The 14,511-nt window shown below is 33.3% G+C and overlaps 1 protein-coding gene across 9 annotated transcripts; it reads left to right on the forward strand.

The window, feature by feature from the left end:
• Positions 1 to 6,581: 6,581 nt before the first annotated feature.
• Positions 6,582 to 14,057, forward strand: LOC114376817 (integrator complex subunit 9). Of its 9 annotated transcripts, none has more exons than XM_028335105.1 (15): positions 6,582 to 6,817; positions 6,960 to 7,017; positions 7,368 to 7,472; positions 7,698 to 7,995; positions 8,122 to 8,256; positions 8,392 to 8,781; positions 8,899 to 9,113; positions 9,746 to 10,075; positions 10,224 to 10,419; positions 10,928 to 11,020; positions 11,470 to 11,561; positions 11,856 to 11,973; positions 12,147 to 12,229; positions 13,267 to 13,318; positions 13,436 to 14,057. In XM_028335105.1, exons 5-15 carry the CDS (start codon positions 8,248 to 8,250, stop codon positions 13,958 to 13,960), a joined length of 2,103 nt encoding a protein of 700 aa, XP_028190906.1. In that variant the 5' UTR covers positions 6,582 to 6,817; positions 6,960 to 7,017; positions 7,368 to 7,472; positions 7,698 to 7,995; positions 8,122 to 8,247; the 3' UTR covers positions 13,961 to 14,057. The 9 variants fall into 9 exon arrangements, with proteins under 9 accessions (XP_028190906.1, XP_028190909.1, XP_028190907.1 ...); XM_028335108.1 differs by lacking the exon at positions 7,368 to 7,472 and having other exon boundaries at positions 7,698 to 7,846; positions 7,956 to 8,012; XM_028335106.1 differs by lacking the exon at positions 7,368 to 7,472 and having other exon boundaries at positions 7,698 to 7,846; positions 7,956 to 7,995.
• Positions 14,058 to 14,511: the final 454 nt, after the last annotated feature.

Consider the following 14,511-nt stretch of genomic DNA (forward strand, 5'->3'; position numbering starts at 1 on the left):
AGAATTTTAACTGAGCAAAGTAATTTATGAGAGAATTTGAATTTCAGAATCTAGAATTCATTGTTTGGATGTTTTTTGTGAAGAATTTAAAATTTTAGAATTTTAAAACAGAATTTTAAATAACTAAAAATCTGGAATTTCAATTTCCTTCTAAAAGGTGGGAAATTGAAATTCTCTTCTTATCGTCTTCTTCAAGAAACACCGTCTCAAGTTGTTAAACATCGATCGGACCTGAGAACGTAGAAGAACACATATAACTAGCACACCAATTATATCTTTTCTTTTTTTTCATTCATTTTTTTCACCCTCGTAATTTTAACTTTTTTTTATCCAAACACAAAATTTTGAAAATAAAAGAATTTCAATTGAAGTATTTGAAATTCTTAGAATTTCAAAATTTTCAAAATTTTAAATTCCTCCATCCAAACACACTCTAAGGGTAGGGTGAAATCATGGTTTTTCACTTAAGGCTTGTAATGAGCTTCAAAACAAAAAAGGGGGAACATAGGCTCAAAGGGGCTATCAAATGAATTAATTCAGGGTAGGCTCATTTGGTTAGGGGCTTATAAGAATAAAATGCCTAAATCATCTCCCAACATGCATGTGAAGCAAGAAGTATCAACAAGATTCAAGCCAAGGCTATTGTGCAAGCAATCAATGGGGCAAAACACGCCGAATAAAGTAGATGATGATGGCTCAAATTCTCACCAAGGGTAAATCTATCACCTTCAATTCAAACTTTCAAAACTAACTTGACATGCAGAGAAAAACAAGAATTTCAATTCACAAAATGCCAAGAAACTCCTATTTCAAAAACAATTACCCATTACCTGTACATAACCTATAATTCAAAGAGAACATGCAATGTTGTACACAAAACATAAAACCAAAATTAAACTAGAAAACCTAATAAAATTAAAGATCAATCTTCTCCCCCCCCCCCCCCCTCACACTTAAACAACACATTGTCCTCAATGTAGTACAACCATAAGATCAAGAACAATCAAAGCAATCAATAAATTTGGACAAGTGCAATAAAAGTAAAGAAGGAGACAAAAAGAAAACTCCCTAAGTCATGGCGGAAGAGAAGTAGGGTGAAGTAAGGAGGTCTCCTCCGCCACTACATCCACTAAGGAGGGATTTATGAGAAATGGTTTCAGCCGGTGTCCATTGACCTTGAAGCCCTTATCTGTGGATTCACTTTTGATCTCAACTGTACCATAAGGAAAAACATTAGTCACCACAAAAGGACCAATCCACTTTGACCTCAACTTACCACTCATGAGTCCGAGCCTAGAGTTATACAATAAAACTTTTTGTCCAACCACGAAGTCTTTCTTAGCTATCAAGTTGTCATGGAACTTCTTGGTCTTCTCCTTGTAGAATTTGGAATTCTCATAGGCTTCTAAATGGATCTCATCTAGCTCACTTAGTTGCAACTTCCTTTCCTATCCAACCTGATCAATAGAGAAGTTGCAGGTCTTTACAGCCCAGTAGGCTTTATGCTCTATCTCTATAGGAAGATGGCATGCATTGCCAAAGACAACCCGATAAGGAGACATTCCTATGGGTGCTTTGTAGGCAGTCCTATGCGCCCAAAGAGCATCATCTAGCCTGGTGCTCCAATCCTTTTTGTTCGGCTGCACAATCTTCTCCAAGATCCTTTTTATCTCCCTGTTTAAAATCTCAGTTTGCCCATTAGTTTGGGGGTGGTATGGTGTGGAAATTCTATGCACGACCTCATACTTTTTGAGCAAGGCATACATGGATCTGTTACAAAAATGGGTGCCTTGATCACTAACGATGACTCTAGGGATTCCAAACCTGCAAAACAGATTAGATCTAACAAAATCCACAACAACCTTAGCATCGTTAGCTCTGGTGGGTTTGGCTTCCACCCATTTTGAAACATAATCAACAACAAGGAGAATATAAACAAAACCAAAAGAGACAGGGAAAGGCCCCATAAAATCTATACCCCAGACATCAAACACCTCACAGAATAACATGGGTTGTTGAGGCATTTGCTGTCTCCATGAAGGTGAGCCGCCTGCTCTCTGACAAGGCTCACAAGTGCTACAGATTCTCCATGCATCCTTGAAGATGGTGGGCCAATAGAAACCGCAGTCAAGCACCTTGTGAGCTGTCATCTGTATGCCAAGATGGCCACCTGGTGCGGAAGAATGACAGAATTGTAGGACTGAGTCAATCTCATGGTCTGGAATGCATCTCCTAATAACCTGGTCGCTGCACAACTTCCACAAATAGGGGTCATCCCAAATATAATGCTTAGCATCGCTCTTAATTTTATCATTTTAAGCTTTAGATGCTAAGGGAGGAAAAATAGAAGCAACCAAATAATTCACAATATTAGCAAACCAAGGAGTGGGGAAGGAATCAGAAATACTATACAGAATGTACAAATGGTCATCTGGAAAATCATCTCAAATGGGTGAGTCCTCAGACGCACGCTCAATCCTACTCAGGTGGTCAGCCATGAGGTTCTGTGCGCCACTCCGATCATGGATCTCCAAATCAAACTCTTGGAGCCAAAGCATCCACCTGATCAATCTAGGCTTTGATTCAGCCTTCTTCAAAAGGTACTTCAGAGCTACATGATCAGTATAAACAATAACATGCGTACCAAGCAAATATGAACGAAATTTTTTAAGAGCAAAAACTATCGCTAGTAACTCCTTCTCTGTGGTAGTGTAATTTGCTTGAGCAACATCCAGAGTTCTGGAGGCGTAGTAGATCACCTGAGGCAACTTGTTAATCTTTTGAGCAAGGATAGCTCCCAATGCGTGATTGGATGCATCGCACATTAACTCAAATGGGCTGTCCAATCAGGTGCCTGAATGATAGGGGTGGTAGTTACCGCACGCTTGAGGCAATCAAAAGCCTCTTTATGTAGTAGTGTAGAAAGTAATGAGACAAAAAGTATTATCAAGTTAAAAGCTTCCCTTATAATGATATCTTACTTTAGGACAAGTTCTTGTGGTATAAGAAATTCAAAAGAGAAGTGAGTTCATTTTGGTACCACAATATCAAGTTTTCCATGCACAAACTATTTGTGATGATCACTATGTAACGAAAAAAGTGAGAGAATATAAAAAAAATTAAAATGAGAAAGTGAAAAGAATGAAATCTCACTCTTTAATGTTTTTTTATGGGCAAAGAAATAGTTGTATTAAAAGGGTACTAAAAGCTCCCAAGAGCTTACAAGAAAGACCAATCTAGCCCATGTTGTGAGACTCTACACTATACAAAGCCAAAGCCAAAACCATTTAGAAACATAATACCCCTAAGTAGCGAATTAATGGTGGTTCATAGAAAACTATTGTCATTAAGTCCTTTTCAAAAATAATTATGTCACTTGTTTCTATTAGTTAAAAACCAACAACTTAAGTAATATTTTACGCGCACACTTTTCCCTTTTCACCCTTTAGAGACGCATGAGCAACACTCCTTGTTTCTCTTCACTCTTACTTTTCTTAGACTTCATACTTCATAAGCACTTTATGAGTTCTCTCATTCGAATTTTTTCAAATTTCTGAAATGCTATGTGTGAGTTATCTCTAATTTTCTTTGATTTTCTCTCAAACTTGTTTCTCCACGTGCTTCAAGCTTTGTTTCTTTCTGCTCCCAATGCATGAAGTGTTAAGGAGATATGAAGATGCAAGCATTGAAATATCAATATGAACTTCATCAAGAGAATTCAATAAAGCATGTACTTAGTTTCAACAAACATTAGAATGGTTATTATTCTTATGGTTTTTTAGAATATCTCTCATAAAGGTTCCTCAGAATGGGAACCTCAGAAAGATTCCTTATAAAGGTTTGGTAAGTTGTTACATCATGACAGCTAGAAAGTGAACATCACATTATGTAGCAACTCTAGTGGTCTAGAAGTGGAAATCATATTTTTATTGTAAAAAGATTTTTTTTTACTTGTTTCTCATTTTACATGCCTCATAAAGCAAATCATCTTTATATGACGTAGTTGGTAGGCCTCTTGTGTTTTTTGAAACTTTGAGATTAACCTCAAGCTAGCATGACCAAGTTTTTATGTCATACCTAATGATTTTCTTTGACAGACAATAAGTAATATACATTTTGATCTATATCTCACCAAGTTTAATCTTGTAGAAGTTTCTTTTCCTCTTAGCAGAAAATAGTATGGACTTATCTTTGTTTTGGACGATGCACCCTTCTTAAAGGAAAAATCATATTCACTTGTCACATAATTGACTTATCTTTAGCATATTGTGTTTTAACTCTTTAGCAAATAAAGCATTATTAATATAGGAACAGAGATGTATACCTATCTTACTCACTCATGTTATTAGCCCTTTTTTATTGCCTCTACAAGTTACGGTTCCACCATGATAGGGAGTCATGCATTGAAATGTAAACCTTCCTCCTGTCATGTGTCATGAGCAACACTGTCCAAGTATCATGATGAGTGTGTCTTTCCTGTTATCAAGGACCTGCAACTTGAATTATTTTGTTCTTAAGTAACCAAATCTTTTTTAGTCTTTTCTTGTTACTGGAAAATGCATTGAATGCTCCTTTTCTAGATAAGTCCCTCCATTTGGATGTCATGTGTCCAACCTTGCCACAGGAGTAGCAAACAATGGTTTTCTCATCATGACTATATATTTTTCCCCATACCCATTGCTAGATTTGTTTGTAAGGCATCTACTGTACATTAACAATTTCTCAAAAAGCTTATGTTCCACCAACAAATTTGGTCAATGTGGACTTTAAAGAGTCAATTTCATCATGAAGTTTTATAACATCATGAGGGTGACCTACTAAAGTTTCATTCTTCAAAATTTTTTCATTTAAGAACTAGATAGACTTTTTGTGGTTTTCATAGTCCACCCAAATATTATGTTTACTCTTTTCCAAGTCCTTATAATCTTTGTGTGTTTGTGCGCACTCTCTCCACAGATCATACCTTTTCTCATTTAGATGGTTACAAAATTCATTGAGCTCTTTCAAATCTTTTTGTAAAGCTTTCAGTTTGTTTTAGTTCTTGTAAATTTGCATCTTTTTTTTCAAGTTTGATCCTTTAAGTGTAAATTTATGGGGACTATAAATAAAAAAATTAAAATCAAAGAAATCAAAATTAAAAAACACCCAACTTAAAAAAACTAAAATTAAAATTAAAAAAAACAAAATATCTTATAAAAACAAAAATAAAAAAACACCCAACTTAAAAGAACTAAAATTAAAAAAACAAACTTATATGAACCAATTAAAAATTAAAAAAAAAATACTAACTTAGAAGGACAAAAACATATTTAAATCTTTTTTTTAATCTAATTTCAACATATATGTTATTTGCTTGTGATGTCATGTTAAGTTGTTGTTATGGTATTATGAGTTTCTTTAGAAGGTTAATTAAGTGAGTGAATAAGGGCAGGGAATTTCCTGTTGCTGCTAGTTGTTATAATAATTAAATAAAACTAAACAATGTTCTTTATCTTGGCAGTTTGAGATTTCTACCACTTGATCTTTGCATTGGATGTTGCTAAGAGAAAGAATTCAAGAAAAGCATACCAAGCAAGTCATCCATTCTTTACTCTTTGTGGACTTCCATGGATATTTCCTAATGGTTTTAATTATATATACATTTTAGAATGATGTCTAATTTATCTATAAAACATGGGCTAATATCTCCTTTCATGAAAGATGTGAGTAATTAATTCTCTGTTTTTTTTATTTTTCTATGTAATCAATTGTTGCATTGATTATGTCAAGATACATAAATTTTTTTAGTTCTCTATAGCAAGATAAGATAAAAAAAATTTATTTATTATAAATTTTAATTATAATATAATTTATATATTATATAATTAAAATATTTATTTAGTATAAATTATAATTGTATAAAATAAATATTTATCCTGCATATTGCATAAAAAATAAAAAATAATTTTTCATCATAATTTTAATTAATTTACAGTAAAAAAATAATTTTAATTACATTTTTAACTTATGACAAATATTTTCTCTATTAAATTTTTAAAATATTATAATATAACGTAGTTTGTTTTGAATTTTTCAAATAATTTTTATTTTTTAATTCAATTTATGTTTATTTCCATTTTTTATTATAAACTTTTAATTTTTAACAAATTTTACTTTCAATGATTTAATTTGACGTATTTTACTTCTAACCCTTCAGAAATTTATAAATTTTATTTGTCATTTTATTCTTAATATAATCATATTTTTACCCTTGATTTTTTTTATTTTTTTTACAAATTTTACATCTATTTTTTTTTATTTTATCAAATTTTACTTCTAACTTTTTATTTTTATCAAATTTATCTTTAATTTTGTGTTTATTAATAAATAAATATTTGAGGTGAAATTTGTAAATTTATTAAAAGTTTAGAATAAAATAAGTTAAATTAGTTTATTAAAAATAAAATTTGTTAAATATTAAAAATTTAAAGATGAAAATTTATAATTAAACCTTTAATTTAATTTTATAACTTAAATATATTTTTATCCCTATTAAATATATTTAAAACATAATTTTATCTCATAAGGTAGTATTCGTGCGAATAGTGTATATGTAAATTGGTTTCTTTTCGGTCACCGTCACTGATACTCGGTCACCGGCATTTGGCTTTATTCACAGAAACGGCGCAACCGTGTCTTCCTCACCGGTGGCGCCTCGTCTCGAAACGTCGCCTCCCTCTGAGTTATCTCAGTTCGCACCTCGCAAGCGACGTTCCTGGAGGCTAGGTCTTGTTTCTGGCTGATTTTATTCAACCATTCTTTGAAACCTGTGGTTGTGGTGCGCGCTTAGTGCTCTGTTTCACTGTTTTTAACTGCATACTATTTGAATCTTTCTTACTCAATGAAAAATATAGATACTGCACTTCATGGTCTTAACTATGTGTGCTCTGATTTTCTTTTGGTAACTATGATATTGGTAGGAAGTTGTTCCCCCAAAAGCATGACAAATCTTCGTTGGGGACCTTGAGCGTACACAAGGTGGGTATTTCCCTTCCAACGTCAAGGACCAATTAGGATTCGAACATGAATCACTTGATAAGGGACAAGCCACTATCATTTGTGCCAACAATTAAAGATGTCATGAATTATTTAGAATTCTTTTTAATATAGACTGGGTCAAGTGAGTCAACTATTGATCCACCCCTGTAACTTAGTACCCCGACCTCGATGACCTGTATGAATTTGATAACATTAGTGGAGAATACACAGTTTAATGAAATTAATGAGTGACATACATCTATTTACCAAAATGCGCCGTTTCATTTAACTTGCCAAACTCAAGCTTCTAATTAATTTTGTTGTTTGGACTTTCACTCCGGCGACTACAGCTTGACCTTCACAGTGATTCCAAAATTTTGTTTCTTTTTCCTGATGGTAACTCGTCATTCATTCTTATGAGAATATTTCATTCAGCTTACATTTGATTTGATTGGGTGAGTCTTGAATTTTGGCCTGCAATTTTTATTTATTTTTTACTTTTGATGAATTTGGTGTCCTAAAATCTGCCCAATTCATATTAAAACAACTACTTTGTTCTACATTAGCCAAAGACATAAATAATTTTTTTTCCAGAAAATAATAGCATGTTTTTAAATTACTTCATGTTCTGCAGATTAATTGCATTTGGAATATATGATGGCTAACTACCACCTTTGCAGGTGGGATAACTATATTTGTAATCTTAAACTCAAACTCAACAAGGGTTGGCATGATTCACACCATTTGAAGAAGCACCCTCCAACCACCAAGCTCAGGAAAGGAGTTTTCAAACTGAATTATAAGTAGGCCGTGAAAGGGCCATCACATTGTATGGCATTGCAACTCTCTTTTCAAACTTAAGATGCTTAATGCTATGGGCTTCTTTGTGTTGTGAGTCTGGTGTTTCATTTGGTTGTGACACTACCCATTCTTTATAGGTGCTCAGGTAAATTTTGGAATTCAAAAGCAAGATATAAGGTTAGAGCTTAATCATGGTCTGTCTGCTTCATCCATTGAAGAGATCCTGTTATTTTGACTTAAATTTTCCTTGCTTTAAGTGAGTTTTTATTTTTATTAATTGATTTTATGGGGGCACATTTGTAGGTTGTTTTGTGATAAAGTGTTCCCTTCAAACCTAAAGTTATTGTGTCCTGTTTGTCTCTCTTTCATCTTCCATAGCTACTTCTACCTTCTTCTGGAATCTGCAAAAGGCTTCTCAAGTCATCCTCTATGAAGTTTGTGAGTTTTTTTTACTGTATCCCTTTTTCGTGTGTGCCTGTATGTGTAGTGGCATGTGAAAGAACCTTCTATACACTTCAGGAAAAATGTTCTCTTCATGGTTTAAAATATTTTGTTCTTTCCTGGGTTTTGCAGACATGTTTGAGCAAAGGTGGGGGGTTTCACTTCCCACCATGTCATATGCTAAATTTTTGTGGGATTAGGATCTTATTAGATTGCCCACTAGACCTTTCTGCTCTCATGGCCTTCTCTCCTGTACCAACTGCTCTGGATTGCTTGCCAGTTGAAGAAAGCTACAACACTGAGGCCAATGCTTTTTTTGATTCAAGGTTTGGGTCTGGGAAAAGGCAGAAAATTGAAAATCTCCTTGATGCTAAAAGCTTACTTTTTGCTGAACCTTGGTACAAGACTGTTAATAACTTGCACCTGTGGAATGCCTCTTTCATTGATGTTGTATTAATATCCAGTCCAATGGGTATTATGGGGTTGCCCTTTCTTACTCGAACGAAGGGTTTCTCAGCTAAGGTAGTCTTTTGATGTTGTAAGTTGTGATTGTTATTATTATTGGACTATGCTCTCATTTTTGTTAATTTCTGTCACCAAAATGTTAGCTTAATAGTTAATGTTTGTTCAATTGGTTAGATATATGTAACTGAAGCATCGGCAAGAATAGGCCAGCTAATGATGGAGGATCTTGTATCAATGCATGCGGAATTCAGGCAGTTTTATGGACCAGGGGAATCGAATTTCCCTTCATGGCTGAGGCATGAAGAGCTTGAAGTCCTTCCTTCTGAATTAAGAGAGTTAATCTTGGGAAAAGATGGAGTTGAGTTGGGTGGTTGGATGCCTTTGTACAGGTGATCTACCATTAGTTTGCATTTTATATCAAAACTTACGTAGGACTAAATATACTATATCCAAAACTGAATGAAGTGTGCTTGACTAGTACATGCACTGGTTCTATGATATTTTATTATCTTGTGATTGATTACTTGTATTTTTTCATGTATAAATGCTTTTGACTTCCTTGTTGCTGCCTTGCTTAAGCTTTATCGCTAACCCTTGATATGTTTGAGAGTATAGAAAATGAGGGGAGAGTAAATTTTGAAATTTGAATCAAAGAGAAAATGTGAACTTTTGTTTCTAGAAGTCAACTTTTTCTTTTTCTTTCTATTTTCTTTCCTCTCATCAAAACTGACCATAAGATTCAGCAAAATCACTTGAATCCTATTCAGGGTATGGGATGGATGAGTTTAACACTCATCTGGATTCTGGGATTCTATCAGGTATTTGCCTTGTGTCATTTTTATAATTTTTATATTTTATATGTGCTCATTTGGCAATTATATCTGTATTATATTGTCTTTGTTAGTGTAGTTAAGCTGTTGCTTTTTTCACTGTTATGTAAACCTTGTTGCTGTGTCCATTTCTTCTTTGAAGTCAAATATAGCAAATTTTGGTTGAAGTTTTAATTAGTGGAATTTCTCAGTGCAGCTGATGTGAAGGATTTCATGCTAAAGATTCACACTGTTAATTATGCTGAGGAAGTTTGCTTCAATGGTACATTGGTTATAAAGGCATTCAGCTCTGGTATAGAAATAGGCAGTTGTAATTGGATCCTAAATAGTCCAAAGGGAGATATTGCTTATCTTTCAGGATCCAGCTTCATTTCTGCACATGCAATGCCTTTTGATTACCACAGTTTACAGGGGACTTGTGTGTTAATTTATTCAGACTTCTTATCCTTGGGTGATACTCAAGATGGTGAGAATGGGGATAATTACTCTGTTTCAACTGCTGATAAGTTACTACCTATTAGGTATGAAATTTTGAAATTTTATTCCCCTTCAAACTCTATTTTGTATCCAGACACTTCAGTTATCGTTGTTCAAGTTTTCATCCTCTGTTTGTAGTAATGAATATTTATGTCTGTTTATATTGACTTTCATGTTGGTTATTGCTGAAAGTTCTCAAGATTTGGCTGGATTCAACCATAACTCTGTTGAGTATTCAGAAGAAAAGGAAAAGCTGGTTTTCATATGCTCACATGCTATGGAACATATCAAACAAGGCGGTTCAGTTCTTATTCCTTTTGATCGACTTGGAACTATTTTGCTTCTTTTGGAGGAAATGACAGCATCACTTGAAGCTTCAGATACAAAGGTGTCCATTTTTTACTATGTTCTCTTTTAATCAGTTATCAAAGTCAAGAAAAACTATGATGGAAATGTGGGATATATTTTGAGGGTGTCATTAATTAGCCCTGTTGTCCTGCAGAACCCTATACCCATATCCTTTTTAGTTGCTTGTTCCTACTAACTGGTAAAATGCCTGTCTTTAGCAACCTATGTGGCATTAGCCTTAAGTTCTGTTTGTTTTCTTATTCTCATTTTCTACTTTTGTTTGTCAAGACACTTGACCAGACCAAATGCCAGTGTTCATTATTTAAATTTTACTTCCTTCTACTTTTTTTGTTTGTCCTTGTAATGGGAATTGGGAAAAATAGGGAATTTTGAAGTTCCATCTTTGAAGTTTTTAAAGTGAATTAGAAATCTATTTAACTTTCTAGTCAAATAAACATAACTATCTGGAAAATGGATTTCTGGATTAATGTCTTGTATGCTTACTCACTGATTTCTATTATTAAATAATTGCAATTTTCTATTTGTAGGTTCCGGTTTATATAATTTCTTCAGTGGCTGAAGAGTTACTAGCGTTGCTTAACATCATACCTGAGTGGCTTTGCAAACAGCGGCAAGAGAAAGTACGGATTATTAAATTGGTCCATTGCACTTGCATACTTTTATGATTGAAATATGTTTTTGATCCCTAATAAATATTTGATTTTTACATTTGTTTCTTAATAAATTTTTGTTTTGCGTTGAGTCTCTAATAAAACAATTTTGTTTTTGGTCCTTAACACTTTTTTAGTCCCTGATAAATTAGCGAATTTTGTGTTTATTCCTTGATAAAAAAAATTCATTTGTAATTAGTCGGGATTAACACAAAATTCGCTAATTTATCAAGGACTAAAACAAAATATCAAGGGCCAAAAACAAAATTGATGTTTTATGGGGGACTCAACGCAAAGCAAAAATTTTTAGGGAGCAAACTCAAAACTTGAGTATTTATTAGGAATAAAAAACATATTTAAGCCTACTTTTATTTATAAAGTTTGACTTGGGTTTTACCTACTTTAATTGGTGCCTGCAGCTATTTGATGGGGAACCATTGTTTGCACACCTCAAGCTCCTAAAAGAGAGAAAAATTCATGTGGTTCCTGCTATTCATTCTCATGAACTCTTGTGAGTTCTTTTTATCATGTTTTTTCTTTATCTTCCCGTATAATAAACTGTTCATAATGGAAGTGATTAATTTAATGTTTTTTGCACTTTTTATATGCAAATCAAGTATTCTTGCAATGTTAACTATTTGGGGAAAACTTTAGTGCTTTATTGTTGAGTTTCTATTAATAGCCTCAACTACTCAAGATATGAGAAGCATTTGTTTGATTTTAACAAACTGCCATAAGTCAAACGGTTTGCATATTCTTTATTTATTTTCTAAGTTTCTAACAGAAACTGATGTGTTGCTTGTAGAATTAATTGGCAGGAACCATGCATTGTATTTTGTCCTCACCGGAATTTGCGTATGGGTCCTGTTGTTCATTTGCTTCGACGATGGTGTGGTGATCCAAAATCTTTACTTATTCTTGAGGTATGATATTTTCCTCACTTAATAAAAAGTTATTATGATGCTTCACTGTAGTCATTTTATTCCTTTTTTTTTGGGTAGAAATGTATCTTGATTTGTGCAGTATTTTAAGTTTCGTCCTTTTAATGAAGTTTGAATGTCTTTGGCCTATGTTGCACTGAATTTACTCTGTGCAGGATGTTTTGAATCCACTATCACTTTTACCTTACCAGCCTGTTGCAATGAAGGTTCTTCAATGTGTATTTCCTGTTGGAATAGGGTAGGTTTACCTTTCCCTTAGTTACTTCTTCCAATATATCATGTACATTCATGTATATCTAATTGTTCTTACTGATAATTCTCAAAATCTCTAACAACATCTAGCCGGTAACGGTCTATATAGTTGTGTCACCCAAAGATCATAGGGGGAAGAACCTATCAAGAATGTAAAATGCAACCTTGATAAATTGTTTGATAACTGATGATTGTACAATTAACATTGTATGGATGGGCTCCCTAGTGTTAGTACCGTATATTAACTTTATGTCCTTTTATTTCCCTTCCCTCTACATTTCAAAATACTTGTACTCAAAACTTGGTGTATTTTTTAAAACAGTATTTTCTTTATAATTTTTTCGTTTGAAATGCAATATATAATATAAAACTATTAATATGTCTTCATTTAACAGCTTCAGTTTTTGGGATTGTTTGTTTATGACATGGTAGCATAGTCTCTTTGACCACGTGGTTTAGAGTTTGTGTTAGGAACCAAGAATTGAAATGAGAAAGAAAAGAAGACTAGTAAGAAAAGAACAGAAAATATGAGAGAAAACTTTCTTCCAAGGGTTTCCCTTTATCAAAGAGCTAATGCTCAATCTACAAATGATAAGATCTCCCTCTCTCCTATCCTTCTTCCCCTATTTATATCTAATAAACTTCTCTAACTAACCAATTAATCCCTTGACTAACTAATCAATATCCTAGCTGTAGTAACTAACTCCCCTTCCTTATAGTCCTAACAATACCACGCCTCCTAAAACACAACCTTGTCCTCAAGGTTGATAACATGGATTTCATGTAACTGTTTTCCCAAAATCTACTGGCTCAGTACCCATCTTCATCCCAATTTGCATATTTTGACAATGACAAAAGGCTTTCATTGGCCTTCGCAGTAAACTGAATCACATTGCAGCCACTCATTGTTAAAAACACAACATAAAATTATGCATGTATCTTTATCAAAAAAGTGTAATCTCAGCTGACTACAATTTGATCAATGTGTTTAGCATTCTCTCTGTTTTTATTTCTGCATTGCAGGTTGCATGAAGTTCAACCTTTACTAAAGACATTGCAGCCGAAGACTGTTCTGGTAATTATACAAAGATTACTGTATAGTTTATACTCTATATTATTGTATTAAGAATATACTTATGCATGTGATAAAATGATTATTTGTTTTCGTTTTTATTCCTTTCTTATTCTCTAGTGTCCGGAGGAGTTGAGACTGCATATCAACTTTTCAAGTGAAAAGAAGTCTTTCTCCGTTTTGTATTATACTGAAGCTGAAACTTTAAAAGTACCATACCGAAAGGACAGTTCAGAGTTAAAAATTGCAACTGATTTGGCTTCCCACTTTTATTGGAAAACATTCAAAAAGGAAGAAATCAATATAGCAAAATTGAAGGGAGAGCTATTAATGGAAAATGGTAGGCATCACTTGCTATTTGATAATGATAACAAAAACTCCTTGAGTAATAATAGGTCTTTGGTACATTGGGGTTTGCCTGATTCAGAAAAACTTATGGCCGCATTATCAAAGATGGGCATCAGTGGAAATATACAACATGGTGTGAGTGATGCTAAATCACAAACTGTGTGTATAGTTCACATACAGGACCCTTACAAAGCCTCGATAGAGATTGGAACCACTAGTACAATTATTACTACTGCTGATGAGAATGTGGCTGCCTTCATTTATAAAATTGTGGACAACATTTTGGATGGAGTTTGATGTAAATGTAATGGATTTTCTCGTATTGTTTGTAAAAATGCTTGTATTGTATGAGCATATTATTTATAGTTTCAGTTGTAAAATTAATGTTTGGAAATGATGTGTTAAAAGTGAGAGTAGAAGAGTTGATTTTATTTAGATGATAAAATATAATTACTTCTGAAATGGAAAGATTATATATATATATAAAAGATATCTATGAATAAATTTGAACCGCATAATTAAATATATAGGGCTTGATATTTGTTGGGTAGAGGGCTTGAAAACGAGTGTCGGGATGGAAGAATTGAAACTCATTGATGCGAAACTAGAGTGTTCGGTGGGTAGTGGGAAGGTGAAGATGGAAAGAGGGAGAGAATGTTTAGGGTCAAAACAGACAATTTGTAGAAACATAAAAAATAATATAATAGTTTAATTATTTGTTTAATATAAAACATTTTCTCTCAAAAAAATTTTAAAAAATAGTATCAAATCTTGTCCGTTCAAACATTTGGAAATACATCTAACGGTTAGCTTCAAGCTACAGTAATTACTGTTTTCATTGGTCCACC

This window comes from Glycine soja, chromosome 11 (assembly GCF_004193775.1).
Source record: "Glycine soja cultivar W05 chromosome 11, ASM419377v2, whole genome shotgun sequence".
Taxonomy (NCBI): Eukaryota; Viridiplantae; Streptophyta; class Magnoliopsida; order Fabales; family Fabaceae; genus Glycine; species Glycine soja.

What these genes read in the sequence shown, in the direction of transcription:
- LOC114376817 (XM_028335105.1), top strand. An exon ending in CGAAGGGTTTCTCAGCTAAG is followed by an intron (nt 8,782 to 8,898) that starts GTAGTCTTTTGA and finishes TCAATTGGTTAG; the next exon opens with ATATATGTAACTGAAGCATC. An exon ending in ATTCATTCTCATGAACTCTT is followed by an intron (nt 11,562 to 11,855) that starts GTGAGTTCTTTT and finishes TGTTGCTTGTAG; the next exon opens with AATTAATTGGCAGGAACCAT.